Raw genomic sequence first — 14,693 nt, forward strand, 5'->3', positions numbered from 1 at the left:
GTTATTTATTATATTTGTAATGTTGAACATTTTATTTTAGTGAAGCTAATTTTTATGTATATGTAAACATAATCTTTGCAAGAAGTTTTGGTTGTTTAGATAATACCCGGTCTGAAAGACCTGTATAGATTACATGTACATTTAAAAAGTATTTAATGTGTCTATATTTCAATGTATACAGTTTTTGTTTCATTCTGCCCTAGTGTAGTTTATTAGGGAGAAACAAAAGTTTGAAGGTAAATACCTGTAAGAGTAAATTAAAGTTCCTTTATGTTCTGAATGTATTTTTTGCTTTATTTGCTAATTATGTATAGCTTTATAAATATAAGAACAATCTACCAATATGAGTTCAAGTAGAAGAGTAATACACAACAAAATAAAAACAATTTAAAAAAACAAAACAAAAAATCACACAGATGTTAGCATTTATTTGTTTGATGAAGGCATGTGACAATGCAGCAGTCAGGAAAATATTTAAATATTCTGTAATTAAGATTTATCACTTTAATAACTCTATGTTAAATGTACCAGGTAATTATATACATTATATTTATACTTTGTACAGGTTTATCCCCCAGTCTGTAAGAACAATTTATGTTTGCTATTTTAGTAGTACTGCATGCATTGGTTTTGTTGTGTGGTAATTTTGCTCTGCTTTTGTTTTGTTCCTTTTCTTATTTTGTCAAAGTACAATTACATAGAGCAAAATCAATAAAAACATACATGATAATATTTTTGTTAAGATTGACATAAAAAGTAAGATATTGATACAGCAGTTGATGTGAAGAATGAATTTATTAATTCAGTTTAAAAATCTTAAACTTGTGCAAAAATATATTTTCTTCTTGAATTATGTTTGTATTTTCATTTTGAACCTTGGAAAGTGGCTATACAAAATCATGTGCAGGTACATGTACATAATCATTCATTTATATGATAAAACAGGATTTTTTCTTTTCCTTTTGGTCTGTATTATATACAAAGTTGGTGTTGTCTAAATGCTTATATGCAGAGCATGTTTAAGAAATAAAATTACAAAAATTTGTGTTTTCCTTTATTACTGTATATCCATCTGATACTTTACTTTTACTTTATCCAGCGTAGGGTCACAAGATCAGAAATCTCTTGTAACCCCCTCAAGGTCTGACACCCAATAATTATTTTCCAGTATGACAGTATATAATTTGTTTATCATAACCTTATCGAGTCTGTTTTTAAACAAATTCAGCGTTGGTGAACATACCACAGTATCTGGTAATCTATTCCATTCTGGTACTACTCTTAATGAGAGGAAATGCTGATCAGTCACCGAGATTTCTGTTGGTAAACTGTTCTGATTCATTCCAAGGCTTTACTAAACCATATATAAAAGATAATATTGTTCAATATTGTACACTTGCAATCAGGATTGTCTGGCTGTCGTATGTGAAATACAAGGTTCTAACTACATTGTGTATACCTGAAAAGCAGCAAAGACAACAGTACCTTGATTCAAACTCAATTGCAAACTTTTTAGAATTGTATAAATAAAAGGTAAAGCTTGCTCACATGTTTGGGTAGATTCAATGGGATAGTAATTGACCTGCGCATTACTGACGGAAACATGATCAAACTGAGCTTGTGAATGAGTTATTTCCCTTTATTTAATAAGCGCCATTTACACAACAAGTGGAAATTTATCGTCTCCACCTGTTGGCAGTGGCCATATCTTGTTGGTAAAATTCAACGAATAAGAAAATGATAACGATTAGTTATATCAATTTACTGATACGGCATACATTTATTTGAATAATGTAAATATCTGGATAAGGTGTATAATCTAGGACAAGTTGAGGTCATACGAGACTACAAGTTACATAAATTGGTAAGTCGGTAAAGAGGCAAAATACTATAAACTGTTATACAAGGTGATTGTTTTATAACATAGTAGGGATTTTTTGATCTAAGCATTTTCTAAGTTCTTATGATTATACTAAGTAAAATAATCATATAGCCTGTTTTTTACAGAATGGTACAACGTGACAGAAATGAAGTTAAATGTTACTTATATAATATTTTGTTAATTTTTATCGTTGACCTAGAATGGCTATATGGTCAGGTTATTTTTGTAAGTACAGTATGTGAAGGCAATCCAAATGTAAGGCAATCCGAATCTCATCATTTAATTTCTTTGTAATTCAACAATGAAAACAATATAAAATGATACGTTCCTATTGTTCCTTGGACAGAAGAATCAGTTGATATAAGTTGTAGAAAATTAGCACCTGTGTGTAGGAAATTATGTTTTGAGTGAACCGGAAGTACTTGTAGGACAAGCTGTTCAGATAATCTTTGTTTTGAATAAAGGCTTTAATATTTTCAAATGATCTACTCAGCAGTTACTGTACATTATTTGTCTAATGTTGAAAATAATCATGTAAAAATTTTCATGTTGGTTTCTATTTTTTCTGCATCAATATTTAATGTCATGATTTTCAAGAAAATAAGCGAGAACAGTGTGACAATAATGCGATGTTAAAGAAAGAAATGACACCAGTTACTTTCAGATTATGTTATTTGAATGCTATCTAATGTCTCAGTGTGGTCCCAAATCAATCTGAAGTATTTTTTGATAAATATAAAATCTTTTAATTATCGATATTGACAGGGGCTTTTTTATAATTACGTCTGTTACCTGGCTTATATAGTTTAGAACAGTCTCTTTTTGATGTTAAGCTTGATGGTCTCCCTTTTAAAATGAGTGACTTGTTTTGATTTGCTTGACTGATTTTTTGTATTCATCCGCGGTTATTATAAATAAGCTGCTCAACTAGTTTTTGGTACAGTTTGTATGATACGTTTTTCATGGAATGTTAAATTTTGCCACTCCCGCCCGCCCTGTTATTTTATGTTTTTTGATTAGGTACATTGTATATACCTGTTGATTAGTTTTTTGTTGTTTGTGTATTACGTCATTCAAGGGCTTGTTTATATGTGCTGTTGAAAATATAGCCTATCTGATTAATGTAAGCCCTTTTGTTATATTGACTTTGGACATTTATAGATTATCATGGATTATGTTCTATAATGTTAGTTCTTACATTAATCCATTATTAACCCTTTCCTCCATGAGCATATTGTGAAAAATGGCCGTTTTCACTGAAAAGCCTCCTGTAACAAGTTCAAACTGCTATGAAACTATGAAAAATGCTTCAATACTTATCAAACTTGGCACAAATGTTGACTGGACCATTGCCTTTGAAACGACATGCTCAGTCTTAAATTCCCTGTTACCATGGCAATGAGGGGACATCTCAAAATTGCCAAAATCACTATTTTGCCTCGATTTTTTCCATCAAAATTTATTTCAAAGTGCTGCAACTTCTCAAGGGATTGAGATAAAGTCAAAGGCTTTTCAGCGTTGGTTACACGTTACATTATGATTGACCTGGGGTCATTTTTAGCCTCTCACAAGTCCAAAATTTTCTTGGCGATGAGCGGGCCACCCTTCAAACCCCCCTAACAGAAGGGGGCACATCCCCCTTCTGGCAACCCCCTGATGTATCTTTTGGATGGTTTGGCAGCGCCAAAAAAGTGCTCTTTTTTTTTAGCAACATTTCTCAAACGAAAACATGTGTTTGGCGCCCAAATAGGACATTTTTTCACTATTTGAGGCCTAAAGAAAGGGGGGGGGGGTCGAAAGTGTGTTGTTTCGCGTATATATGAGGTAAAGGGTTAACAAAAAATGATGAAAAACTTTAGAATCACCTAAAAACTAGTTTTTCCATGTTAACATGTGGTCTTTCACCTAATTTTGGTGAAAAATTGTTGTTTTGTAACATTTATAATTTTTTTAGTTAACCCTTTCCCCCATGAGCATATTGTGAAAAATGGCCGTTTTCACTGAAAAGCCTCCTGTAACAAGTTCAAACTGCTATGAAACTATGAAAAATGCTTCAATACTTATCAAACTTGGCACAAATGTTGACTGGACCATTGCCTTTGAAACGACATGCTCAGTCTTAAATTTCCTGTTACCATGGCAACGAGGGGACATCTCAAAATTGCCAAAAATCACTATTTTGCCTCGATTTTTTCCATCAAAATTTATTTCAAAGTGCTGCAATTTCTCAAGGGATTGAGATAAAGTCAAAGGCTTTTCAGCGTTGGTTACACGTTACATTATGATCGACCTGGGGTCATTTTTAGCCTCTTACAAGTCCAAAATTTTCTTGGCGATGAGGGGGACTCCGCCACCCTTCAAACCCCCCTAACAGAAGGGGGCACATCCCCCTTCTGGCAACCCCCTGATGTATCTTTTGGATGGTTTGGCAGCGCCAAAAAAGTGCTCATTTTTTTTAGCAACATTTCTCAAACGAAAACATGTGTTTGGCGCCCAAATAGGACATTTTTTCACTATTTGAGGCTTAAAAAAAAGGGGGGGGGGGGGTCGAAAGTGCGTTGTTTCGCGTATATATGAGGTAAAGGGTTAAGTAATATTGAGTTTTATTTACTTAAGTGTCATACATAAATCAATAAATATATTTTGGTACATTATTTCCTGGAGTTTGCTTCTGATTTTGAGATAATTTGCATATATTGCTGAGCTGTATTATGAACTGGTTAAGACAAACATACATGATCTTAATCTATAACTTTCAACAAGATAAAAAGAACACTCATCAATCACTTAAGCACTGATTAAGAATGTTTAAAACGTAGAGAAACAACTAGAGCAACTTTAGCCTAATTTGTAGTAAACTAATGTCAATTTTAATATGTTGAGTATTTGCATTTTCTCAGAATGAATATTTAAATTACTATATGTAACAAAATAACTTGATGTTCAAAAAAAAAGACAGAACTCAAACCCAGTAGATATCAAATTCAATGTTGATTTAGATTTTAATAAACTGGGCTGCTATCATTATTTTAGACATGATACTATTGTTTTATTTTTATACATATAGCTACTGTTATCCAGACTTCATTTACACAACGTTATGTCAGGTAAAACTGCTGAAACTAATCTTGATGAAGGTGTATTAAACAATGATGAATGGAAAAATCGTTGGGTTGTGAGGAATATTGGATTTCATCAAAGTCAGCATGATGGGTAACTTGCATTTAAATCTTTAACCTGCTGTATTTCTTATATGGACTTGACCAGGTACCCTTTATCAGTTTTGGGGATATCAATATGAAAATTTCAAGTTTGTCAGCCTTATATAGGGTCTGCCAAGACTGCAGGGACATGCCCTGTCTCCATTCTAATTTATCATTTACCATTTTCAGTTCACAGAAAATTAGATTTTTTCATTGACATCATTAGTCCTTTATGTTTAATGTAATTGAAATTATTAATAGTGACATAGGTACTTAATCTTAGATGTTGATTTGGACCTTATTACTTTGTTGTTCACATTGTATTGTTATGGTTGTGTGAACACCATAAGCACAACCTTTATTAAATGCTTCAGATAGTCAAGTTTTTAGCTCATTGGTCTCACTAAAGCTTATAGCAGGAGGTCGTGAGGTTTAATCCCAACCTGTGACAGCGGCATCTTTTCGGATGCATTTAAATCTTTCTATTGCATATAAAAAAAAATTATTTCTGGTTGCCCTGTCATTTTCAAATGTCTTTTTGATTTGTTTTCATGTTTAAAATATATTAGGATGAAAAAGATTGTGCTACTAAACTTTATGTGATGTTATTTTGCAGACTTCTTGATGCCAAAGAAGATGAAATGTTCGGTGGTAAAACTAAGTCAATATTCATGCCTTTATGTGGCAAGACCTTTGATATTGTATGGTGAGTTACTATAACATCAAACCAGTATATAAATTCATTTTCTATTTTCCCTTAAGGTGTAATAAGGTGTAAGATTATAGTTTTTCAACTAATTTTTCTTTTTACTAGAGGTTAATGAAATTTAGCTGATGTTATTGGTAAAAGTTATTTAGTTGTTAAAGTTGTGAAGTTTTGATTCTCAATATACATGTAAATGTTATTGCCCATATTTCCTGAGTTTTATTTTGTACTTATATTTGCAAACTACAGCAAGAATTTCATTAATATTTGCAGTAATAAATTTTAATCACTGGTTGTTGATTAGTATCAAATTTAATTGTGCTTATTTTACCGGATGATTCCATTATTCCCTTGTGTAGAATTTTCTTATCCCTTTTTCTTCCTGTTCCTACCAAGGACGATTGGTTTTCTTTGTGCAAGAAATATATTTGAAACCGAATAAAAGGTTGGTACCAAACATACTCATTTACCATCTTGTATTGCACACAACATGTAGTCTGCAGATTCCATTTATGTTACATGTACATGGCAGAGTTGTTGCCCTTTTGTATCTGTCATAAATTAATGTATAATACAAAACTTTTTTGGGACATTTATAAACTGTTTGTTTCAGGATGTATAAAAAAGGACATACTGTGTGTGGAGTAGAAATAGCTGAGCAAGCAATTAAGGAATTCTTTGATGAAAATGAAATTGATTTTGACGTTGAAACAGTTGAAAATATTGGTAAACTTTACAAGGTAAATTATACTAATCTTTTTTTCTTGTTGCTTTTTGATCTTACGTAGGTCTTATCATAATTAGAATACACAGAATTTATTATAGTTATTATTATCATTTTATCTGGTAATTTGTATGGTTCTGACAAGTGGGATTAATGTTCATCAGTTACTCACCTTTATGGTTTTAAACTGTGTCCACCATTTTTCTGGAGTAATCTCCTCTTTGTGAATATGTAAACCTTTTTTGTGAAGTAAGTTAATATCTTTTGTTCACCTTCTAGAAATAGCAAACAATTATCAGATTTATTGACCAGAATAAATAATAAATACAATTGCTTAGTTATAAAGAAATAAAATGTGTCAAGCATATTAACAGAGTGTTAATTACATCTTTTCTAAATTAAGATGATAGTTTCTTCTTTTTGTGCAAGCCATTTTTCTTGAACTTTCTACAAATAGCTCTGACATTTCTTAATAATTGAAGAAAATAATAAATTGGATAAAAAATAAAAAAATAGTTCATGTTCATGTCAATTGGATGTGTTGCTGTTCTTTAGATTAAATTGTTTTGCTGGTACCCATGTTGTTCTTTCTGTTATGGTTATGGTGACCAAAGCTTTACAAACTACTAATGCACTGTTTAATTGAGAAATATTAAAGTATTTAAGCTATTGACAGTTTATGATATAGTTTATTTTATTAAATCTCTGGCATTTCGCCATATATATAATGTGGACATTCTTATTTACAAGATAAAGTTAACTCAGATATTTGCTTTTTTACACACGAATATGTAAGAGAAAGAGCATCAAAACATGAGGCTATCTGATTTGTACGAGGGGGCATGTTCTTTCTCTTTTGTATCATAGTCAAACATAAACGCACATTCCCTGTTGTCACAATATGAACCCGGAAAAATTAAAAGTAACCAATAAAAGAGCATCTAAATATGATGTCTCTATTGCTTTCCCTTTCTCAGCCGTCACATTAAGTAAACCCCAGCAAAAATGAGCCAATCAATGGACATGCTCAAGAGTGCGGGTAACTAATACCCGCACTCCAGTTAATGCACTGTGCATGTATATGTATACGATTTAACTCTGACACATTTTCAACAGAAAGGTCCCCAAACTATGATACAAGTGCTGTTATATTGTTTTAACAAAGTAACAATATGACATTTGTTTTCCTAAACTGAAAATTTGTGTTAGCTGAAGTATTGTTGTTTCTTTCTTTTTTGTATCTTGGTAAATAGAATCTTTTTTTACTGTTATTGCATGATAAATTGCATTAACTGAAAGATTTATAGCTTGAGTTTAATTACAGAGTAAAGATGGACTTTTACGGCTCTATGTAGCAGATTTATTTGATATGTCAAGGTAAGTCAGCATCTTATATACAATAATTGTTCTATGTTTTATGTATGTCTGTTGTTTCTTTGAAAAAAAACTATACCACTGTCAGTTCAAAGTAGGTTTATTCTAACAAGTGATGGGAATAAAACGTTTACAAGACTTGAATGCTTTGTAGAGTAAAGGAAGAAAATTTATTTTATAAGGATCTAGTTATATCAGTGTTATTATATTTTATCTTATATGATTGTTGAGCAGTTTTTACATTTGTAGCAAAACAATGGTAAGATATTTGTCAGATTTGCAATATCATTTTTTGTTTACATAATTTATGTTATATTTTAGAGAACTTTGTGGACAATATGATCTTATATGGGACCGAAGGTCTTTGGTAGCAATCAATTTGATTGATCATGAAAAGTAAGATTCATTTTTAGCTCGACTATTCGATAAGAATAAGTAGAGCTATTGCAGTCACCCGAGCGTCGGCGTCGGCGTAACCACTTATGTTAAAGTTTTTGTAATAGTTCAAATATTTTCAAAGTCCATTGACATATGGCTTTGAAACTTTGCACACTTGTTCACCATCATGACCCCAACCTGTAGACAGGAGGAGGTAACTCTATTAAGCATTTTGACAGAATTATGCCCCTTTTTCGACTTAGAATTTTACGTTAAAGTTTTTTGTAATAGTTCAAATATTTTCTAAAGTCCATTGACATATGGCTTTTGAACTTTGCACACTTGTTCAACATCATAATGACCCCAACCTGTAAACAGAGAGGAGGTAACTCTATCAAGCATTTTTGACAGAATTATGCCCCTTTTCGACTTAGAATTTACGTTAAAAGTTTTTGTAATAGTTCAAAATATTTTCAAAGTCCATTGACATATGGCTTTGAAACTTTGCAACACTTGTTCACCATCATGACCCCAACCTGTAAACAGGAGGAGGTAACTGTATCAGGCATTTTTTTTACTATCAAGCACTAAGAATAGTCGAGCATGCTGTCCTACCGACAGCTCTTGTCAATATTAAACTTTATACTTCTGACTTTTGTAAATTTATACCAAGTTCTTTTTCTTGTAAATTCATATATAAGTCATATATAAATATGGCAAATTTTTCCATTATTCAAATAATAAAAAAATTATTATGTCAAATTTGTTTTTAAATTAGAGTGTCATGAAATATGAAAAACTGAAACTGAATGAATATGTTCTGCCAGTTTTCATTTCAAATTGAAGAGTATGGACAGACTTTTGAGAAGACTGACTCAGATGTCACATCTTTATTTTCTTATTTTATTAGACAATAAATGTATTTGTGTAATTTAAATTGAGACCATCCGTTAACAAAGACACCTCAGAAAAATCTTAATAAAAGCAAATTTTATTTATGCATTGCAGAAGTTTGCAGAATTTTGTAGAATTAACAATAACATAAATAAACCATTGTCATTAAATGTGCATTTTCAAAGTTATTGAATATGGGTATGTTTGTTAACAAAATGAAATAAATGTGTTATAGGTACAGGAATTTGGTGCTGTCGATGATGAAGGATGATGGTACATATTATCTGTCAACAGTAGAATATGATCCCGCTGTATGGCCAGGTACATCTATTTTAATGTGTGTGTGTGTGCGTGTGTGTGTGTGTGTGCTTGCGTGCACTTCTGCATGCATGATGGGATTTGAATTTGACTTTGTACACATGACCAACCTAAGAAATAGATATGTCTTATGCAAGACTAGGGGTCCCAGGCTCAAAGACCAAGGTCACAGGAAAAGATTTAACTTAATGTATGTCATACAGTATTCATTCATATGAACTTTTTTTGATGATCAAGTGAGAGATTTTCTTCAAAAAGAGGGAGATTTTAGAATTTGCATTAAACAAAGAAGGAAGTTCTGACAACAAAAAGGGAAATTTCTTTAATATGTGGAATTATCCCATATTTTAAGAAAAGTCTTTGAAAATTTGGCTGCAAAAAGTTGGAGAGTTCACATGTATGAGTATTATGAACAGCTGAAGTTTGTGTCTTGTCTTTGACTTCTACATACATGACATAAAAATAAATTGGTACATAAAACAGTCAGAAGCAAACAGTGTGTCTTGTGCAAGACCAAGGTCTCTAGCTCAAAGGTTATGGTCACAGCAAGGCATTTTGTCAGGGCCATTATTTCTGCATGCATGATGGAATTTTAAAATGATATGTAACACTTGGTAAGTAAAAGTAGGTGATGTATGTCATTATGTGATAGATTATCAAAATATTTTGGCATAATATGGCTTCACCACAGTCAGAAAATGTGAGGTGTTCAAGATCTATGATTGCACATTCAAGGTCAAGGCAGCATTGGAGGTCAAAGACTAAATCAAGTTTGTCCTCTTTTCATTTTGGATTCTAACTTTCTTATTCATTGATTAATTGTCAAAACCAAAATATTTTACAAATGATAACATCATTTGCTATCTCTTGTGTGTTGTTCTAATCCCTGCTGTAATGTGAGCGAGTTAAGTTTGTTAAGGGCTGTTATAACCTTGTGACCTTTTTCCTACAGTATGTTTGAGGGAACAAATGGTATCTTGTATTCTGTTAAAGTTAGGAGAGAAGCCATATTTCAATGTAACTAGAAGATTAACATCAATAGTTATCAATCTTAACAAATTTCCTGTTGGTCTTATGCGATTTGTTTTATGATGTTGGGTTAAAGAATTTATGTGAAGAAGTTTGTGGGAACACTTCAATGACGGCACAAAGCCTAAGGACATTTGATTTTAACTAATAAATTTTGAAAGATGATTTTAATAATAAATATAGGCATGATGTAATGGAGTATATGTTACTCTGTTTCTATTTTTCAGGTCCTCCTCATACAATCTCAGATAAAGTTGTCAAAGACATTTATGGTATGTTTTGTATGGCTGTATGTAGTTATAGTTGGTATCAAAATTACCAGTTTAATAACAATGTAAAAAATAAAGTAATATTTCAAGAGAACAAAGTGACATTTCTTTTGTTCTGTTATATATACAATACAGTGTAGGCTTACAGTAATAACATGGTAGGGTCTCGGCATGTAATTTAATTCCACGACTTATTTGTCTTCCCTGATTTTATATAGATCAGAACACTATTATTTATCGTTTCAGTTTTTAATAAAACTAATGTAAATTCTTCTTTAACAAAAAGAAATAATAAAGATTTGTAACTGTTTTTATCTGTAGATTAGTTAAGATTAAATGCGAGGAAACTACGTAGGTATTTATAATACTGCACATTTGTAACATATCATTTTTCAACTGTGATGTATACACAGCTGCTGCAAAATCTGTTTATCTATTTTCTATTTTAGTTAAAGTGTATAATAAAGCTATATATATGCTGTAGGTAGTGTACAAAATAATGATTTAAATTTTGTCTTCAAACAACTTGTCTGTTGATAATATCACTGTGGGTTCGGGAATCAAGCCGGAGACTTTGGATTAATTCATACCTGAGTTACAGAACATCAAGTGGTGCTATTCAGATGGGCATACATGCCTGAAATGAGGCATGGAGGGGCACCTTAGTTCTTTCTCCACCACTAAAAGTCACCATAGTTTAAATTTTGATAATACAGTACCTGTATAGAGGAAATATGTTAGTATTGCCTAAAGTGGGATTGGTGAATGCATGAATTCATTGTAAAACAGTAAAGACCTTACTTAAAATAGCAGCATAATATTTTGTTCCGGAACATTTTGTTATGTTTATGTGTAATGGTCGTTCAAGTATGCTAAATAACAGGGACATTCTGTGTTACAAAACTGTCTAGAATTGACCACAAGATGATGGAAATAACATAATATTACCATTATTCAATTTTATACAAATATTTCATAAGATATAGCTTTAAACCCTTTAAAGAAAAAATTGTGCAGGATTGAATTTATTATGAAAACATGATATCATTATGGCTGTATATAAATGGGTGCTTTATAACATGAACTGCTTTATTACTAACTAGAGATGAAAGTGCTTCGGAGTTGGGGCATAACTGGTGAAATCAATGATTTAAATAATACATATTACAATTTATAATTGTCACATTTTTAGGTAATTACTGCACAATAGAGCTGCTCGAAGAAAAAAAACGGGATCAACCAAAAGTGTCCGAGTCCCAAATGGAAGACGAAAATCCCCAACCGAAACCATCATCAGCTGGTGCTGCATTGAAAACATCAACTTATGTATATGATAGATGGTATAAAATGACAAAGAAATAAAATGATGGTGTAGTAAATATGTGATAAATATAACACTCAGAGTAGTAAGAATGATAGTTGTGTTCTACCATATGTGATTACCTTACATGGTTAATATAACTTTATATGTATTACACTAATTATGGTGGTAATGTTTCTATATGGAAATTTTGTTTTGTCATAAATATTCAGATATACAAATATAATTATAAACTTATCCAGGTTGTAACAGTTATTTGAATTAAGTTTGTCTGATTTAATTTTTTACAAGTGTTTGCTACTGTAAAACAGTGTGTTGCATACAAAAAATTGACTAGTCACACAGTGTTTAAGGTCAACCATAAGGATCAAAGGTTGAATTTTGTGCAATTTTGCTTGTCCTAGATATAATTTGTTTATGTAATCAGTAATTTTGTTATCACTTGGCGTTAGATAGTGTAAACCATTTATAGCTCAAAGGCTGATATTATTTTTAAGTGAGCACAAATAGTAAAATTCAACAAATTCCATAATTTTTTATACTCTTGTCATTTGACTCGGGGCTCTCAGCATGATGCTTTTGGCATCTAATTACATGTATCTCATTTCTTGTCAGTTTTAAGCAATAAATACATGTATGTAACGTTGTTTGAAGATGAATTTTTAATTTTTTTTGTACATCATAAATATATTATAATATGGAAGTAGATACTGGTTTTGATATATTTGTATTACTTCTCATTCGTATGGATTTATTCAGGGAATACATATAAATTAATCTAAATGATAATAACTAGTTAGGTAATTCACAGACTTTATGATAAATTATAGGATATTTGTTTGTTTTTTGTAAGATGAAATGTTTTTTCATTGAGTGAGCTACAAAAACAGTATTCTGATGAGTGGCATAGCCATGAGTAAGAATATTGTTTTTACAAATCACAAGATGAAATAAAATTACATATTACGCAAAAACCAAACAAATTTTCTTTTTATTTTATGCTTAGATATTAGCTTAAATCACATTTCTTCAATATTAACTTTAAATATTAAAATCTATTTCTCTTTATTGCACAATGCTTAAAACAAAAGTCATGAATGAGTGTTTGTTTATATATATATAATAATTCTAGAAAATGAAAAAGTGTCACCATGCCATTAAGCATAAACAGTTAGTCTTTATCCGTGAAACACAGCATACTAATTCATTTAAGCTGTCCAAAGTGTCAGAATGTCCACCGTATTTAAAGTTGGGTACTGATGTTGGGTTCATTACTAGTTTTAAAAAATAGTCTCTTCATTGAAAAATGTGAAATTATATATTGATAATTTCACTTTGATATTATTATTATAACTTTAATGGATTTATCAGTAATTACCCACTCAAAGGCATAAAATAAATGTTCATATCCACCAATGTTACTTGTTTTCATGTTTTTAACACATATATTCTCCATTCTACCACTGTTCATAGATTCAACTGAAAAAAATGCAGTCTTAATTAAGAAGATATATCTTAGATCTTCTTGCACTACAATAGTAATTTACCTGTTTATTATTGTATTATGCTTTATAACACTAAATTATCAAGTATTCATTTGAAACTAGATAAGTGTATGTGGGAATAACTTATTAAAAAAAAATTCATATTAAAAGATTAGTTTATTTATTTGTACCTTTTATTTATGATTCTTTTTGCCATATAGCAAAAAATTAGCATTCCTGGATTTTATAACATGAAAAAGATAGATTCTTCAAGTTACTGCAAATTGCCACATTAAATTGTGACTTAATTCAATATCATCTTTAAACAGGATAATAAAAGGAATATTCCTTAAAAAGGCTATGACCATAAAAGAATGTGGTTGGACAAAATGAGCGATAAAAACCTCACCTTGAGCATGTTACCAGGAATATCTGATAAACTTATTGCAGAACAGGTATTTTTACAAATCAAAATTATGTAAATAAAAGTGAGTCGTTTTGTGGAACTGTATCAAATTCACAATAGCAATTTTCAAACACATGACATAGGTACTAAGACTAACTCGGTTGTTTAGATGTTGTATAAAAAAAGGGAATAGATTGACAGAAACAAGTACCCTAAACAAACACTGTAATGTCTTCTGTAAAAAGACTTATTAATTGGGTCAAAATGATCTGTGCTTTGGATAAAGGCTCCACTATTAATTGTGAACAAATACTCCCAAGTGAGTATCTGTATTTTTGAAAATATACCGTAACAAAAGGTACAACACAATAGGTAAGGAAAATAAGTCAAACAAGAGGGCCATGTTTGCCCTTGAAACATTTAAGGGCCATGGCTTGATTAAAAAGGTCACTGGGTCAATTTCAAAGTCATCCAGTGTCAAACATGGACATACATTATTTTATGTGGCTTTAGCTTAAAAAGGGAGGGCCATGTTGCTCACCTGAACATAAAGGCTTTTAATGACAAGTAACAATTTATAATGTTAACAATGAATGAAAAGCAATCTTAATCTGATGTGACAAAGTTCATATCTGCATCTAAAACAGTGTGTATGTGTAAAAACTACTGGTTGCTATTGCTAAGGGAAATCAATTATTATGTTTT

At 31.1% G+C, this 14,693-nt stretch overlaps 1 protein-coding gene across 3 annotated transcripts; it reads left to right on the plus strand.

The window, feature by feature from the left end:
- The first annotated feature begins 1,638 nt into the window (after window positions 1-1,638).
- On the plus strand, window positions 1,639-13,764 carry LOC132714214 (probable thiopurine S-methyltransferase). 3 transcript variants are annotated; one of them, XM_060697015.1, is made up of 9 exons: window positions 1,639-1,864; window positions 4,964-5,095; window positions 5,702-5,791; window positions 6,405-6,531; window positions 7,840-7,892; window positions 8,211-8,285; window positions 9,397-9,482; window positions 10,736-10,780; window positions 11,970-13,764. In XM_060697015.1, the coding sequence occupies exons 2-9, from the start codon at window positions 4,983-4,985 to the stop codon at window positions 12,137-12,139; spliced, it is 759 nt and encodes a 252-aa protein (XP_060552998.1). In that variant the 5' UTR covers window positions 1,639-1,864; window positions 4,964-4,982; the 3' UTR covers window positions 12,140-13,764. The 3 variants fall into 3 exon arrangements, with proteins under 3 accessions (XP_060552998.1, XP_060552997.1, XP_060552996.1); XM_060697014.1 differs by having other exon boundaries at window positions 1,640-1,907; window positions 4,950-5,095; XM_060697013.1 differs by having other exon boundaries at window positions 1,640-1,864; window positions 4,950-5,095.
- The last annotated feature ends 929 nt before the right edge of the window (window positions 13,765-14,693 follow it).

Source organism: Ruditapes philippinarum, unplaced genomic scaffold (genome assembly GCF_026571515.1).
Source record: "Ruditapes philippinarum isolate M1 unplaced genomic scaffold, ASM2657151v2 ctg6477_1_1_1_1, whole genome shotgun sequence".
NCBI lineage: Eukaryota > Metazoa > Mollusca > Bivalvia > Venerida > Veneridae > Ruditapes > Ruditapes philippinarum.

Excerpts from the sequence above, each read along its gene's own strand:
- LOC132714214 (XM_060697015.1), top strand. The coding sequence starts at position 4,983 with ATGTCAGGTAAAACTGCTGAAACTAATCTTGATGAAGGTGTATTAAAC. Across the intron at positions 5,792-6,404 it reads AAGACCTTTGATATTGTATG|GATGTATAAAAAAGGACATA; the intron begins GTGAGTTACTAT and ends TGTTTGTTTCAG. Across the intron at positions 6,532-7,839 it reads ATATTGGTAAACTTTACAAG|AGTAAAGATGGACTTTTACG; the intron begins GTAAATTATACT and ends GTTTAATTACAG.